The 16,932-nt window shown below is 58.3% G+C and overlaps 1 protein-coding gene across 5 annotated transcripts in view; it reads right to left on the bottom strand.

Annotated features, from left to right (window-relative positions):
- Positions 1-16,932, bottom strand: part of Tbc1d14 (TBC1 domain family member 14) — an 89,420-nt gene extending 72,488 nt beyond the window's left edge. For 2 of the 5 annotated variants that reach the window (XM_087187296.1, XM_004847326.4), the window contains exons 1-2: positions 16,545-16,932; positions 6,932-7,670 (exon numbers count right to left, since the gene is read on the bottom strand). In XM_087187296.1, coding sequence (XP_087043422.1) covers positions 6,932-7,670; positions 16,545-16,806 — 1,001 coding nt within the window. In that variant the 5' untranslated portion in view covers positions 16,807-16,932. Of the gene's footprint in view, positions 1-6,931; positions 7,671-10,857; positions 12,232-16,110; positions 16,253-16,544 lie in introns of those variants that run through there. The other 3 variants (XM_087187297.1, XM_004847328.4, XM_004847327.4) reach the window with 3 other exon arrangements.

The raw sequence follows: 16,932 nt of genomic DNA on the forward strand, positions 1-16,932 counted from the left end.
CAATCAGGGCCCTTACCAACCAGAACTCTTCCTGGCGACAAACCCAGTGGGAAAGGAATCCACACAAGGGGGAGTCTGCTGTGGCTTTGAAGGAGGAGGGGGCCACAGGGAGCGGAGGGTGGCCCTGGCCCACAGCCAGCGAGGAGACAGGAGTGCATCCCTAAGACCACAAGGCACTGTGTTCTGCCAGCAACTGCAGGACCCCAGAAGCAGACAGTTCCCCGGCCAAGCCTCCAAGGGGGTGGCAACCACCGACACCTGGCTTTCCTGCTGCTGAGCCTAGCCAAGACAGGACAGCGCGCCCAGGCAACTGGTTATAAAGCAGTGGAAAACTAGCACACCCCTCCTCGAAGCTCTGCAGTGGCTCCCTGTCCACTGTGACCCCAAGCCAACCCTGCAACCACCGTGTGCCCTCCAGGACCAGGGCCATCTGCCTTCTCCCAGGTTCCCCACGGGGCCTCCATGCCACATCCTGGCCTGCCCATGCCCTTCCATGCCCTTCCCCTCCCCGGCCACCATCACCTGCCTCGCCAGTCCTCCCGGCACCTCCTGCCACCTTCTCTTTGCTGCATCGCCTGTATCACTAGCAACACAAACACTTTATTTAATGAGTGTGTTTACCATTTGCTCCCCGCTAGAACATGAGCTCTTGGAGGACAGGGGTCTGTTTCATTCCCAGATGGATCCCAAGCACCTAGGCCAGTGATGGCAAGCCTTAGAGCTTTCAATGATACAAACAGCCCACCACGGCACACATGTCGTAGGTTTACCACCACAGACCTAGACTCATGCCTTGGCATACAGCAAATGCTTAGTAAAATTTTTTGGTTTGGGTACCAGGAATCAAACTCAGGGCCTCGCACTTGCCAGGCAGGTGCTGTTCTGCTGAGCTACATCTCTGGTCCAAAAATACATGATGACTTTTTTTTTCTTTCTTTCTTTTTTTGGTATTTTGAGTCAAGGTCTCACTTTGCAGCTCACCCTGGCCTTGAACTCACTGTGTAGCCCAGGCTGGCCTCAAACTCTTGGCGATCCTCCTGCCTCAGCCTCCCGAGTGCTGGGATTACAGGTGTGTGCTATCCTGCCCAGCTCAGTAAATTTTTTAGGTATGATGAGAAACATATTTATGGGCCTCACATGATGCTCGGTACACTCCGTAAACGAATTATTATGTCTGTGACTTACAGCCAAAAGACAACAGAGAATGGCAGAGCCCAAGGGCACAGCAGACCCTGAGCAAGCCCGCTGTCCCTCCTCCACTGCTATCCCGCAGGCTCTCCACGGCCTACAGGGCAGACAGCCCGCCCTGGGCCCCCCGACAGCTGGCCTCCTGTGGCCCCTTCAGCCATCCTCTCCGAACATAAAGAACAACCTCCAGAGGGAGCTCTCCCTCCCAGGTGTGGAACCAGGGCAGGGGAGGCCTGACAGTGTACGCGGGCAGTTGGACACAGGGCAATGCTCTGTGATCACCAGGGGTGAGCTGTTGAAAATCCATCCAGAGTAAGAATTCACAACTGGGGAAATTAAATTCTTGGGGTGGGGATCGAAACTGGGGCAGAGGCCCCAGGGGAAGTGTGTGCCCGGGAAACACGTAGGAAAACAAAGGACATCCCCTGAGTGATGGAGTCGCTCTAGCAGGGAACCCTGGATCTCCCCTTGGTCCTGCGCTCGCCACTGGAGGCCCGTGCTGACCACCCACTCTGACCCCTCCTGCGCAGCAGCACAGAGGCCAGCACTGAGGCCGGCAGGCTCTGACACGCACCCTCAGAGGCAACTCAGGAGGAAGCCGTTCCCCCCACTCACCCACAGGGGCTTCAGGGGAGCCCTCCAGCCCTCTTCCCATGGAGCCACATGCCGCAGGGCTCCCTCCACCCCCGCTTCTTCCTCCAGCCTTCCACAGAGCACCACCGACTCCCCAACACCGGCCTGCAGCCCGAGGCCCACCTCATGACCACGGTGACCAGAAGCAGGCTGGTGTCTTCTGCAGAGAGAGCACGGACATGGGGACTAATGAGCGGAGAGGGGATCCCAGCTCGACAGTCCAGCATTAGCCTCTCTGCCCTGTCTCCAGTGGGTGGGAAATGCTGGGGAGACAGAACTGGGCAGCGCTGCCTCCCCAAGGGAGCGACTTAGCTCAGCCCCTCAGCTACCACATCTGGCCCTCTCTCACAAAGACCTGAACCCCACTGTTCTGAGTATTGAGTGGCCCGGGGCCCTCAGCTCTGCCCCTCTGCTTCCGAGCCCGCTCTCCAGCCTGAGTCTGTCTGGCTGCTAGGCTCACCTCCCTTCCCTCATCTCACTGCAGAGGGACGGACACAGGGCCTGGACCTCCTGCGCCGGGTTCCACTGCTCCTTCGTCCTCTCCCCTGCAGGCGGGTACCTCGGCTCCTTTCCCAGACAAGGACTTCCGGCCTTGCACCCAGCAGGATGGGGGAAGGTCACCCACCCAGCACTCCCTCCCAGCCGTCAGCCACACATGGGTCAGGGCCCCGGCAGCAACTCAGGCACACAGCAGATGTCTTCTATGCAGCCCCAAAGCCAGGTCCAGGTCACCAGGGACTTGAGTAGATTTTGTAGAAAAGCCATTCGTGCCACACCTCAGTTCACTGGTGCGGAGTGCGCAGGCAGTAGGAAGGGAGAGCCGGGCAGCCTAAGGACAGAAGGAGACCTTACTGCTCTGCACATTGAGGCACATCCTCCCCTTGAATCCCAACAACCTCTCCGCTTTGAACTCAGTCCTGCCTGGCAGACCAGGAGCCAGAAGGCCACAGACCCAAGCCCCAGCTCACTTCTGTACCCCCTGGAGCTACCTCCCACTCCTTGCCTCAGTTTCCTCAGCTGTTAGCAAGACTTGGCACAAACTGACCAGCTTCTAGGGAATGACAGAGAAACCACTCAAGGTATCTTAAACGGAAAGGGAGTAAACTCAAGGAATGAGGCGATTTCAAAGTCATAGGAAGGAGTCAGCTCTGCCCTGGGCCTTGGGAATGGCTCCCTGAACAACACAGAAGTGACGAGGACAGGAGCTGCCACCGAGGGGCCTGCTCCATTCAAGGACACAGCAGGATCAGAAGCCACCAGGACACAGGATGCAGCCCCTCCTCCTCTGCACCTGCTTGGAGCATCAGGAACCCAGACGCTGCGGTGCTGCAGGAGCCTGGCAAAGCTGGGCAGCAGGCGGCGGGGGTTGGGGGTGGTCTCCACCTCACTTCCAGCTCTACTCTCCCACAAAGGCGAGCAGGTAATGGTACTGAGAGACTCAGGAATGGACAGTCACCGTCCATGCTGCCGTCCGCAGCGCAATGGGAGGACAGTGGCCAGAGGGTGAGCCAACAGTCGTGTACAGGGGACAAGGGCACCTGGCTGGTGGCCAATATGGCCCTAAGTAGACAGCAGTGAGCTCAGCTCCTTCCCAGCACTGCGTCAGTCTCCAAGGACCAAGTCCCAAAAGCCTAGGTCCACAAGAGACAGAAACAGGCTGGGCGCTTTAACGCAGAGTTACAGCGCCCACCTGAAGTCTGCCTTCTCAGTACTGGGGAAGGACTCAGGACCTCTGCATGGAGCTACAACCCCAGCCCCAGTTTTGTTTTTTATTTTGAGACAGGGTCGCACTATTTTACTCAGGCTGAGCTCAAATGTGTGATCTTCCTGCCTCACCCTCCCAAAGAGCCGAAGATTTTTTTAAGCCAATGGTTACAAACATGTTCATAGAGTGGAATTAAAAAGCAAAATGAAATCTCACGTGAACTCCAACAAAAACACAGCAGGCCAGAGACGCGGCCCTGCCATCCCGCTGTCCCTCTGCAGCAGCGCTGTCCAGCAGGCTCCCCTCGCCCGGCAGATGCAGTTCAGCCATCTCAGTAGCAGGGTCCTCAGCACGGCCCACAGGGCCCGGGGTGAGGCTTGGCCGACAACTGCCTGCCAGGCCAGCACAGGTCCAGGTCGGCAGATTAGACCCTGGCTCCCCCGAAGCTGCCTCTGGCTCCAGAGGGGAGCAAGTGCCAAGCAAGCGCAGTACTCCACTCTCAACCTCGCTGCCGGGTTCCCAGAAATGCAGGATCCCCACACGGGCCTCCTCTTCTACACAGGACAAGGCGCCTGCTGAGGGACACAGCAACTTTCCCCCAGGAACCACTGAGCACCGACAGGTGCACCTGCTGGCTCAGGGTCCTCAGAGGCTCCCACCCTGCCTGGGGACAGCTGGCAGTGTCACAGCCAGGGAGCACCAGGGGCATCCAGCAGTAGAGGACAGGGATGCCGTGGAGGGCAGCCGCCCACACAGGAAGCCCGCACCCCCAAGCCCAGCGGGGCCCGAGGAGAGCCCTGCTCCAGCCCACTCAGAAATGGTTGGCGGAAGTGAGGCGGTATGAGAGAAGGACAGAGATACCTTTAGAAAACAAAAATAGGTCCAAGTCATCGAAAGCTCCTACCTGCAAAGCTCCAGGAAGTTAGACTCGGTAGCTACTCCATCCCTGTCCCCACCTACATCTCAGAGAGGCCACTCTACCCGCCCTGGGTCACACACTCAGCTGCGCCCCGGCTGACCCTTGACCGTGCTCCTGACCGCTGGGCCACCCCCAGACGCTTATCTGTGTCCTCACAGGATGGGGAGGAGATGGAGTGAGGACACCCAGCAGCTGGGCCTCTGCCCCGCTCCTGCCTCCCCCGTGCTGCCTCCGCAAGCATTGGGCTCACCAACAGGCCAGCTGCCTGGGTCACAGCTCCCTGGCCATCTCCACCCCTCCCTCCGAGCCCAGAGACCCCCTCGAGGAAGAGGACAGTGAAGGTTGGAGACTAGGGCTGGGGTCAGGGGGCCAGCACCAGCCCAGCCCAGTCCTGCCCTGCCCTGCTCTGCCCTCCACCAAAACTGCCGTAGGCCATGCCTGGGCTGAGCTCCAGAGCCAGGGACAGGAGCCAGGGACAGGAGCCAGGGACACGTCCGGCGGAGCCACACCTTCCAGGCACAGAGCCCCCTCAGAGTACCCCAGACTGAGGCTTCTCTAACCCTCTGCGCTCCAGGACACAAGACCCGCCCCACCGCACACCCCCTAGGCGCACAGTGCCCCCGTCCTGACTCATGGACCAGCATACTCCCGTTGCCACAGGGACACAATCGGGGTTCTCAGTAACAGCGCCATCAAAACAAGATCGGCACCGTGGAACAAAATAGAGGAGGTGGGGCAGGTGTCCAAGAACCAGCTGCTGTAGAGAGGCTCGAGAAACTGCAAAACTGGGGAAGAGGGTCTACAGACGGCTCAACAGGGCCTAGTCACAGGGGACAAAGCAGAAAAAGGGGCAGGGCACAGCCAGGATCCTCCCACTCAACTCAACCTCCCTTGTCAGGCCACCAATTGCTGCATCCCCAGGTGAAGAAAGGAGAGCGGGCTGCGCCCAGGTAGAGACACTGAGGTGCAAAGCAAGGTCAGGGTGGGGACTGGGTGAAGGGGACACAAGCAACAGCACAAGGAGCACTCCACTAGACTCTTGTTAATGCTTAGCGAGGAGCAGCTGACTCAGAGAGGTGAAGTCACTTGTTGAAGGTCACACAGCTAGGGTGTGGGTGCAGGGCTGCTGAAATCCCAAGCCAAATGCCACTCTGCACCTTCCCAGGCACTCCCAGCTCAAACCGGAGTTTGCCAGGTGCTAAGAATCCCGGGTGATGCAAAATGCCCCTCCCAGTCTCTTCCCGGGATTCCAAAGTTCAGGGTGACCCCCACCTAACAGGCCTGGTGGTGCTCATCAACAGCCCATGCCGATGGCCGGAGCACTCTGGAGGCTGAGACAGGAACATCCCAAGTTTGAGCCTGGCCTGGGCGACTGAGCAATGTAGTAGGATCCTGTCTCAAAAAGAATGGGGCAGGGGGTGTGTGCGTGTGTGTTCAATCCCTACGAATGCAAAACTAGTTAAACAGATAAATAAAACCAGGGGAAGCTGAAAACACTCATTCAAGTAAAAGGAATTCAGCCACCACAGTCAGGGCCCAGCACTACGCTGGACTGCAGCAGCCCCAGAAGGGACCCTGACACACAGTGTCCCCCAGTTCCCGCTCTACTCTCAGCACCTCAGGACAGTCTTGGACATGTGGGAGGGGACCCCTTGGTGACCTGGCCAGCACATCACGCCACATCCTGCCAAGGGTCCTGCACAGGCTTTGCAAAGGGGCACATGAGACACCAGGCCCAGTGGCAAAAATGTCACCCCTGCCAAGCCTGGGGCCCAGTGGCCCCCAGGGTGCCATGGACCAGACCACAATTCAGCACGCTGTCTCCAAAGCCCCAGGCCCTGCACGTAGCACTCCATGGCGTGGGTGGCCACGTTGGGCCTACCCTCTCCACCCTAGGCGGAAGGTCCCCCACCATCCCTGAAGGTCATTCCTGTCACCATATGACCCCATTTGACCTTCTAGAGCAGGGACCTGGACACACACACTCACTGGACAGAAGACGAGAGCACACATAAGAAGCAGAGGCTGACCCTGGCAGGCAACAGAGCAGGGGGGCGGGACCTTGTGTGATGCGGGCAGTGACAGCTCACAGTAACAGCACAGGGAGTACGACTGGGGCACTGGACATGCCAGCCCACGGTGACAGAAAAGTGAGTTGCTCCCCCGACACCACCCTCATCAATGCCCTGTTTGGCCCAGAACTCTTAAGTCCCCGGGGTAAGGGCCCTCCCTGTAGGGCCCGGGCTGACTGAGCCACACAGGCTGGAGCTGGGAAAGTGGCAGGCACTGTGGGAATGAGCCGAGGACACAGGAGCCAAGGCAGGCGTGGAGGAGCACAGCACTGAACCCTGCAGCCCTGCACCACACACAACTCCATAGGACGCTGGGCTCTGGGGAGGCACGGCAACCGCACAACACAGCCTGACCCTAACAAGGAGGACAGCACAGCAAGAAAGGCCACCGCTGGGGGACAAGGCTGGCATTACCTCGTAAAAAAGTTGCTCAGTGGTCCCAACAGCTTCGGCTTTGTCCCCTCCTCGGAGTCCTCAGCACAGCCGAGTGGGTGCGCATCACTGGTTTCCTCGATGGAGCTCAGCGTGACGTCAGTAAACTGCGGGTTGTCGTCATTCTCCAGGGTCACGATGGCACTGGAGCTGCTCGTGACCATGAGGTCCAAGATGTCCTCGTTGCTGACAGACAGGGTGGTAGACAGCTCCGTGCCAAGACTCGACACGCTGCAGACGGAGACATCATCACTGCGGTTCAGGGCCTTGGAGGTGGGGCTGTAGAGCTTCACGGAGTCATAGCCCGTCCTGGGGAAGGTGGAAGACTTTCGCACAACCTGCTCCCGCTCGGCACCGGTGGGGGCCGGGGGTTCGAAGGAAGGCAGTGGGCACGCGCTCTGGAAGGCCCGCTCGGGGACGATCTCAGACTCTGACTGCTTCCTCTTCACATGGACCACGCTGCAGGGCACAGGCTCCGGGTTGCCGATCTCCAGGGTAGGGATGCCTGAGTCCACCGACTGAAGGCTGTCCCGGTCTTCCAAGGCACCGAGCTTCAGCTTGGGCTTGTGCTCAGGCACCAAGAGGGACCTGGGTGCCTTGATGCTCGAGTGCTGCAGGCTCTGAAGCGAGTTTCCTGGCTGACTGTCCAGAATGCCCATCAGGGCTACACCATTTGTTGAGCTGGAAAGGTTTCCATCAGTCATCTTGGTCCCAGGAGAAACTAGAGAGACAGACAGGAGATGAAGAAAGTGGATGGAAAACCCAAGGATGCCACCACTCACACCCGGCTCGGGTGCTCTGACCCTTCCCAGGACCCCTGAGAGTCCGGCACACCCCCACTGACGGAGGAGAGCGAGTTTTAACATGCACTGCCACGACGTGGAATAGCAGGGAGGTAACCCAACAGAGGGCACACGGCCTGCCCTGCCAGCACCATGACTGTCACCGCCAGTCACAGCTCTGACGGCCGGAAGCACATGGACTTCGCTGGACAGAGGGGCTGGCTTGGAGGAGCTTGGCTCTTTGGAGGGAGAAGGAAGGCCGATCTGGGTCTGGACTGCCCCGAAGGCCACGCCTCACAGGATCAGTCCCCAGCCCTCAATCTTCAGAACTCACTCCCCCTTCCTGCCGCCCTGCTTCCCCAGCGCCATGGGGCGGCAGCCGCCTCTGCCCGAGCTCCCACCCTGAGGTCCGCCACCACCACAGCCCCGGAGCAGCAGGGCCAAGTGGCGCCCAAAGCCTCTGAACCCGGGCATCCCAGTGAACCCTTAGTCTTCCTCAAAAATGTCAACCCTAAAGAAATCAGACAGTTCCCTGAACTCTCTAACCCACAGGTAGCACAGAGTAAAGGACGGGCTTTGGACTTGAGACATCCCTGGGTTCTAACTGCCTGAGGCCCCCAGGAAGGCACCACCGGGTACCTGGCCCCCGAAGGCACTGCTGTCCTCAAGTGACCGTGACCGGGAGCTGCAGGCTCTGAGTGTGCTGTCATCTCAGCCTCTCCCAGGTCTGCCCAGCCCAAGGAGACAGGCTAAAAGCACCAGAAAGGGGGAAGGGAGCCTTCCCCTCCCAGATGTGGAAAAGGCCAGGCAGACTGCGAGGCATGGGGCAAAAACCTAAATGAGCCAGAATGAATCAAAAGGCAGAATTCAGAAACAGACTGAATCTGCGCAAACACTTGAAATGCAACCCAGTGAGTAAGGAAGGACTATCTAATCCCCCGTTGTAATAATTGACTGTCAAATTTTCTTGAAAGTTAGGAGCACACTGTACCTTGCCCAAACAGACAAAATTAAGAGTTTGACACAAAAACAAAATTACAGAAGTGTTGCCAAAAATAAATTGCGTGTGCCAGGACACGCCTGTAATCCCAGGACTCGAGCAGGCTGAGGCAGGAGGGTCACAAGTTTGAGCCTAGCTTGGGCAATGCAACAAGACTCTATCTCAAAAAAAATTTTTAAATAACAAAAAATAAACTGTCTCTTAAGTTCAGTTGATCCTCTCAAAGGAACTAGGTATCACCTCAGTGGGCATGAACACGTCCAAAGGGTTCATGGTTCACTCCGCCCTGAACCCCAAGTCCTGCAGCCATGCACACCCAAGGCAAGCCCACTGCTTACCAGCTCCGTTTCCCTGCCCTGGGAAAACCTCAAGCTGTCATGCTATGAACCATATGATTCACAAAAGGCTCACAGACTCAAACAAGCAAATTTGGAAGTTGTATTTTACTGATTAAAAGGAAAGTAGGTACAGAAAATAACACTTTATCACGTACTGAAGAGCTCATCTTTGACGTCAAGGGTGATGAGAATTATCAGAATGCCATCAGTGCTCCCCCAGATCAAACCAGCAAGCCATCCAGGGAAGAGGAAAGCCTGCCCTACAGCACTGAGCGCCTCTGACCACTCAGCTGAACCCTGACTCTGCACTCAGCAGCTTCGGCCAACGCAGATGCAGGGCTGCGCTTCGCCCAGCAGACACCTCCCTCCTGCCAGCAAGGAGACGGGGCAGTGCCACTTTGCCCACAGGCTGGTCTGAGACGAAAGGAGAGGTCTGGTGAAAGTGCCAGCACACCTGGCACCCAACACACAGTGGGTGCCCAATAAACGTGCATTTCACTCTACTTCCTGGCCACAGAAACAGTCGTGGGTCTGCCATGAGAAACCCTGACACAGGAGTAGTCAGAACACTTATCAAGTCTACTTTGCCCAGAAAGCTCGGCACCCGGGCAAACAGAAGGCGCCCAGCGACGCTTAGGGAAGTGGAAGGCATTTCAGTGAAACGGCAGGACTCCACCCGGCACTCCGAGGACCCCTTCTCTGAACCCAGCCAAGTGAAGTGTGGTTGGAAGGAAGGAGGCCAGGGCTGAGAGCCTAATGCCTCTGGTGTGGCCTCTGTCCTAATCTCCACAGCACCCCCAGGGCCTCTCCTAGGGAGAAGCCAGGTGGCCTTTGAGGCCTCTGCTGATCCCATGTCCAGCTTAAGTTCCTTAAACCTCAGGAACAGGGTGTCAGCCTTCAAGGACATAAAAGGGAAAGAGTACTTCCGCCTGCAACACACTAAGACCAAACTCCTCGAACACCAAGGCCACCTGGCCTCAAGCCCTTCCGCCTGGTGCCACCAGCACCACAGAACCAGAAGCCGTGCTCCAGGCCAGCCCCTTCTGCTGGTGTCCCAAGGGGGAGTTTGCACAAACAAAGCACGCGCCTCTGAGACCAGGCTGTGGGGTGGACTCTGGACAGCGGCCAAAGGCAGGTGGCCTGCCTCCAAGTCACACGCTTCCAACAGACCAAGCCTGCATGTCAGCTGAGCAGGCACGGGGCTCTCTCCCCATCGGCTGACAGGCGCATGCTGCACGTCGTGCGCCATCAGCCTCGGCTTCTCAACATCCACCTGCTCTCTGCTCTCCACAGCAAGGCCTTCAGGACCCAGTCCAGCAGTGCTTTCAGGAGAAGAGCCCCCAACTCTCGCAGGAAGCTGAGGGGCTCCTTCCTTCAGGTGCCTGTTGGCCACACCCCGCCCCAAACAACCAGATTTTACAGCTGTCCCCAGGTCTCTGTCCCCCGCTGGACTTCTGCCCTGACCCTAAGCCTAGCACACATTAAGGCTGGATTAATTGTCACTAACAACTAAGCTCTCCAGTGGGTTGGTCTCATGGACAAGCCCATCTGAACGCATCTGCTCAGGGCTGACTCACGTTCTATCAGCATTCTTGAATTAGGAACAGAATAGACAAAACATAGGTTGTAATTAGAACCTTGTCCTGGTTAAAAAGGTTTTGGTGTGGGAATGGAATTTGGGTGCGATTACTCCGTCCTCGGCTGCTATGTTATCTCATACTGAGCCCCACAGCCGCACAGGCCGTCCCTCTGTCTCTGCTGCGGCGGTAGCAGGAGGGTCATACTCACCTGCACCCTGCTGAGGTGCCCATGAGGTGCTTTCAAGTCACGTAAGCTTCAGTCAGACTCGCTTTTTTTTTGGTGGTGGTACCGAGGATTGAACCCCGGGTCCTTGCGCTTTCGAGGCAGGCAGTGGAACCACTGAGCTAAATCCCCGGCCCCCAGACTCACTTCTTAAAATGAGCCAATTTGGGGGCTAACTCTTTACAGCCTGCACTGCTTACGGCTGCTTTGGGCATATCAATAGGGAGGTCCCCCACAATGTTCCAAGAACCAAGTGACACTACAGGCAACAATACAAAATGAAAACCCTTACCACGGGCTTCCTGGCAACAAGTGTGGCCAGCAGAGGCAGGCAACTCACCGAGGGCCACCTGGTTAGGTACCAGGGCTGACCATACTGGACAGACAGCACCGGGAAACAAGATTCCTCCCTCCACACTTGTTTTCCCAAGTCCACATCACAAACATCCCGGTGACACAATCCCCCCCAGGCGGTGACTATGGCCTGTGCAGCTTCAAGTGCTCGGAGGCCCCAGAGGATGAGCAGCCCCCATGGCGAGACACTGAGCCCAGGGCCAGGCATGCTTAGTCATCACCTCCCGGACAAGAGAGCGGCAGACAAGACGTGAGGCCTGGATACGGGCGGGACTGTCTCTCTTCCACAGGGCGAGAGCGTCCGAGTTCTATGGGCCTGTCCCAACCCAGCTCTGCAGGACGAAGAGGGGAAACCGCCCCCGGGGCTGGAGCAGCATCTCCACATTTTTAGGGTCAGACAAGGCAGAAAGGGGCAGTGGCGTGGCTGTGACCGGGATATGGGGTGCAGTTCCATACGGCAGCCACCCTGGATGTTCTCCTCCTTAAGGAACAGTGAGCTGGTGTCTGCATCAAAGTCCTCAGAAATGACAGAAACCATTCACGAAGCCCAAACCCAGTGACTGTCGCAGCCGTCCTGATAGAGGACAACACACTCTCCCTTGCTGGTGGCTTCAGGGCCCACTGCTGCCGTGGGTGGCTCCCTCTTCCTGGGTCTGTTCTGTCCAGGACCCTTGCCCCAAGCAGCCCTTCCCAGCTGCTCTGAAGAGGACCGGGAGCTCACCTGGCTGCCAGGCCTCCCCTCAGCCCAGCTCTGCGCCTGCCGTCCCCTCCCTTATTCCTAAGGGTTCACCACGCACACAAGCCACAGAGCCCAGGCTCTGGAGGGCAGGACCCACTACCCACTGCACAGAAGAGGGAACTGAGGCAGGAGGCCAGCCCAGCATCCCCACTGTACACAGCAGGGCTCGGCTGGTCCCCAGGTCTGTCTCCAGGGCCCTAGAAGCACTGCTGCTTACAAAGGTCGGACACAGACACCGGGCCCCTCCTAGTCCTCACCGTGTGGGAAGCAGCAGGCCGTACCCTACCATGTCACACGTGAGCCCAAAGCAGTGACCGCCCGGGACTCATATCAGGGCCCCACCTGAGTCTTCCGTCTCCAACACCCAGGCCGCCTCCTGGGGACAGAGATGACGTGGGATGACAGGGTCCTCCTGGGCACAAGCGCCCTCCCAGGCCACACGTCAGGAGACGCGGCCAGCCCAGCAGAGCCCCAGAAGTGAGCTCCTAACACCAACAAGGACCCTCAGGCCTGTGGGGCGCCCCATGCGTGCGTGTGCATGGGCCTGCTTGGCAGAGGACTCCCCAGGCCCCGGTGGGGTGCGTCTCTCTTCCATGCGAGTCCTAGCGAAGCAGACGGTGCCATGGTCTCGGCTGCCTCCGCATTAACAATTAACCAAGCCGCTAGCTCTGCCTTCCCAGCTCAGATGACATGTCACATAGGGACGCACGTCTACCGCCCGCGCCAGGTAACCGCCCTGCCACCCCCAAGCTTAGGAGTGCCGGAGGAGGCTGGAGGCTGGGGTCCCGTCCAAGAGGGTGGCTGCACACACAGCTAAACCGACAAGCTAGTTCGCACGTGTAGAATGGGAAGGCCAATCACAAAAGTAGTTTGTTCTGGGGGTTGGGTAGCTCAGTGGCGTCGTGCCTGCCTCACAAGCACAAGGTCATGAGTTCTATCCCCGGTACGGGGGTAGGGGTGGGGGGCAGTTTGTTTTTTAAGTGAATGATTCTTCAAGATAAAAATAGCCCTAAATTTTTTTCCTAGAAGCTCACACATTCCTCTGGAAGGTGAATGAGGCAACCTGAACTTAGCAAGGTGCTTAGACAAGGTTTCATACATGAATATCCAGCTTGCCAGGCCAAAGCTGGGGTTAAACTGGTGAGGGTCCGCAAAGGCTCCTTCGTAGCCCTAAGGAGCAGACATTTAACTCACACTGGGCACTGGCAGTTACACTCAAAAGGCATGAATGGCCTGGGCATGTGGCGCTCGCCTATAAGCCAGCACAACCCTGGAGGCCAAGGCAGAACGGCAAGTTGAGGCCAGCCCAGCAACTTAGTGAGACGCAGGCCCAACATAATGTGCGCAGCTCAAGGGTGGGGTGCCGCAGGTTCAATCCCCAGTACTACCAAGAAGGAGAAAAAAGACATAAGGCCTAAGTGGGACACTTTAAAATTAAGGACACTGAACATATGGAGTATTCTCTCCAAAAGGCCCGGCCACACTTAGTGAATTACCAAATCTAGCCGCCTTAGGTACCTGGGGAGTGAATGGGAGGCCAATTTAGAATCTTAATTCTCAATAAAGTAAGTCATCCACCAGGCATCTACTGTACACCATCACGAACTCTAATCATCACGAGCCTGCCACGTTTACAGAAGAAACAGTCAGAAAGGCTAAGAGACTCGCCCCACGCCACACAGCGAGGGCAACTGGAACAGACCAGATCTGACATCAAAGCCATGCATGGCTCGCTGGAAGTAATTAAGAATAAAGACCCTAAACTTTGTGATCATCGGTATGCTGAACACTGAACAACTTTTTATGCTTTTCTTATAGACTTCAATTGCTTTTAAAATGAAATAAACAGGAAAAATAATGCAGGTTCCACAGCAGATAGCCTGGGTTCAAATGCCAGCTCCTCCTTTCACCAGTCGTGCGACCTTGGATTTGTTTCTTGGCTTTCCTGTGGCTCAGTTTCCTTGTAGGAAAATGGGGACAACACTAGGCCCAGCCTTATTTGGCAGGTGATGAGATGAGGGGCAGAAATCCAGAGAGCCCCCAGGATCACGCTGAGCTCGAGCTAAGACTTACACACAGCTGGCGTTGTTCTCCACCAGGCACCACCAGGCCAGCAAACCCAGCCCCGCTATTTTACCAATGCATTTGCATAAGCAGGCCCAGAAAACAGCCACCCGCACACGAGGCCTCACAGGACAGCTTCCTCCTGTCACAGACATCTCTCCTCACACCTGCTCCATGGCACAGACCCCTGGGGGCCTTCCAGCACCACAATCTCCAATTCTGAACAACTTAGGCCAGAGAATTGTACTGATAATGAACCCTAAAACAAATTCGGACAGAACACACTAGGCATTTTCCCAAATCCTCTCACACACGGTGTGTTCCTCGGTATCGACACATTCTCTCCAAGTCTCATGGAGGCATCCACAGCACGCTAGGCAAGCAGGCCGGCCACGTGAGTGTGCTCAGAAGCTCCAAGACATGTCACCTGGCAAGTGGAGTGAGTCCTCACCCTCAGAGTAGACTTCCATAGAGGACAGGGAGGAGGGCCCGGAATTCATGCCCTGGGCAGCAAGGGTGGGGCCTACCAATGAGAAAACGCAGGGGCTAAGAGGACAACGGGGAGTGACGATGGGAGGAGGCAGACAGGGCAGACAGGAAGATCTCAAGTTCGAGGCCATCCTGGCCTCCACAGCAAGTCTGAGGCCAGCATGGACTATATAGTGAGACCCGACCTCAAAAATAAAACCCAACCACCCAAACAGGAATCAAGCCCAGCTTGGTGAAAGCATGCAGAACAATGAAGAAATCAGTAAGAGAGCAGGGGTGGTGGCACACGCCTGTGATCCCTGCACTTGAGAGGCTGAGGCAGGAGGATCACTGTGAGTTTGAGGCCAGCCTGGGCTACATAGTGAGGCCCTGCTCCAAAAAAGAAAGAAAGAGGGAGAGAGGGAAAGGGAGGGGAGAGGAAGAGGGAGGGGGAAAGAGGGAGGGAGGGAGGGAGCCAGGCAGGCAGGCAAGAACTAGGGGAAGGGGAGGCCATACCCAGTCTGGGACTTGGGCTGTTACTGGCCTGATAAACTGGGTGACAGGAAGTGTTCCAAGACTGCTGTTGAAGACTAGCCAGCTCAGTGGAAATCACCTGCCAGTGCCCAGCAGGCAACCCATTCTCCATAAAACCCACCAAGATGGAAACCAGGTGCTAACATCCTGATGGAAACCAGGTGCTAACATCCTGCAGACGGGGATGGGGGCAAGCAGGGGACCTCTTCCTCAACTGGCCTCAGGGCATGAAATAATCAAGGGGTGCCCAGGCGCTTCCTGCAGTGGCAAAGCGTACTTCCTTCAAAAGCAGGGCTGAGCACCGGCTTGGGACCCAGGTTCCAACCTCAGCAGCCAGTGGGGAGGAAGTACCCTGTGCCACTTTAACAGTTTCACACTTGTGGCCCACTGCTGGCTCACCGGGGCTGCTCTGGAGTCTACAGGCCACTCCTCCAGCCCCCAGCCAGCCCCCTCTCGGTGGGCTCCACCCGCAGGCCTGACACTCCCGCGGGGAGGGCAGGCGAAGGTCTGAGTCCCTTCCGAGCCGCGGACCCTCCAGACCCGGCCCAGAGTCTCAGGGCGGTGGCAGGCGCCCAGCGTGGCTCTCCAGACTCAGGCCCGCCCTGGGCAGAGGGGAGATGGGAAATGGGGTGCTGCGGAACAAGGGCTCCGAGATGCTAGGGGCTGAGAACTCAGGGAGTCTATTAGGGGAGGAGACGTGATTCAAGGAACAGGGTGCTGGGCGGGGGTGCGAGGATCTGAGGGCGCCCCGGGGCCATGCAGACATCCGAGTAGCAGAGGCTCGGAGAACAGGGCTCCCGCGCACCCACCAACTCCTGTCGGGCCAGAGTCCCCTCGGAGGGGAAAACTTTTCCCCAAGTTCCGGAAGAGGAGCGCGTCGCCACCCAACCCCACCACGGGCTTGGGGCGCCACCCCACCGGTGCCCGCCCGCCCAGGACGCCCAGCTCCCCCAGCCCGGCGCCCCGCGGGACCAGGACAACCGCGGCCGCGCGCCCCAGGCCTCCGCCCGCTGGCGCGGCAGCAGGTGGCAGCGCTCGCGCCCTCCCCCTCGGCCTGGCCCCCGACCGGGGCCCAGTACCAGAGTCAGCACGGCTCCGATGCCATCCCCTGGCCCCCGGCCTGCAGCCCGGCCGCGCCGACCCGCAATTTGCCGGGCTGGAGACGTCGGCGCGCCACAGGCAGCGAGTCGGCGACAGGTGCGCGCGAGCCGCGCGCGCCAAGCCCCGCCCCGTGCGCCAGGCCCCGCCTCCTTCCCCCGCCCCGTCCTGGCCACGCCCCCGCCAGCGCCTGCTCTTCCGCCTGGGCCATCGCCCCCGCGCAATTCCCCGGGACTCGGAGCCCGACGCTCGCCTGGCTGCCCCTCTTCTCACCCGCCCGCCCGTCTGCTCGGGCCTCCGGAGCGGCGCCCCTGACCCTCTGCTGTCTCAAAGGCCAAGCAGAGTTTCGAGGAGAAGCCCTGAGGGAGTCTTTGTTGCCCGGGAGCCGCCGCCGACGCCTGACAGGGCCCCTTACCTGTTCCGCTCCACCCGCGGCCATCTTGGAAGTGGGAAGCGCCCGGGCGGGGGAAGGGGCACGAACGGGCAGGCACCAGGCGTTGGGAGCCGAGCGGCGGAGCGCATCGATGGGGCGCCCCTGCCCGGCACGTGCGGGACGGCCCAAGGGAGGCGATCAGAGTGGGAGACCACAGCTCAGCAGCGGAAGGGGCTTTGGCGCCCTCCAGGCCTGGCCTTAGTCTCTTACTCTGTAAATCAGACTTTTCTGATCGCTGTCTCATTGCACTTTTACCCAGCGCTTAACTCTAGTTGCCAACTCTTCTGCACTTTAGTACCACCGGAGGGCTTTTTAAATGCCAGAGCTGCAGGGCCAGTAAACCCCAGCCTAGGAGGTGAGTTGCAGGTTT

The sequence above is a fragment of the Heterocephalus glaber genome, unplaced genomic scaffold, assembly GCF_053883595.1.
Source record: "Heterocephalus glaber isolate CG9 unplaced genomic scaffold, H.glaber_assembly_v1.0 deba00001509, whole genome shotgun sequence".
In the NCBI taxonomy this organism is placed as follows: domain Eukaryota; kingdom Metazoa; phylum Chordata; class Mammalia; order Rodentia; family Bathyergidae; genus Heterocephalus; species Heterocephalus glaber.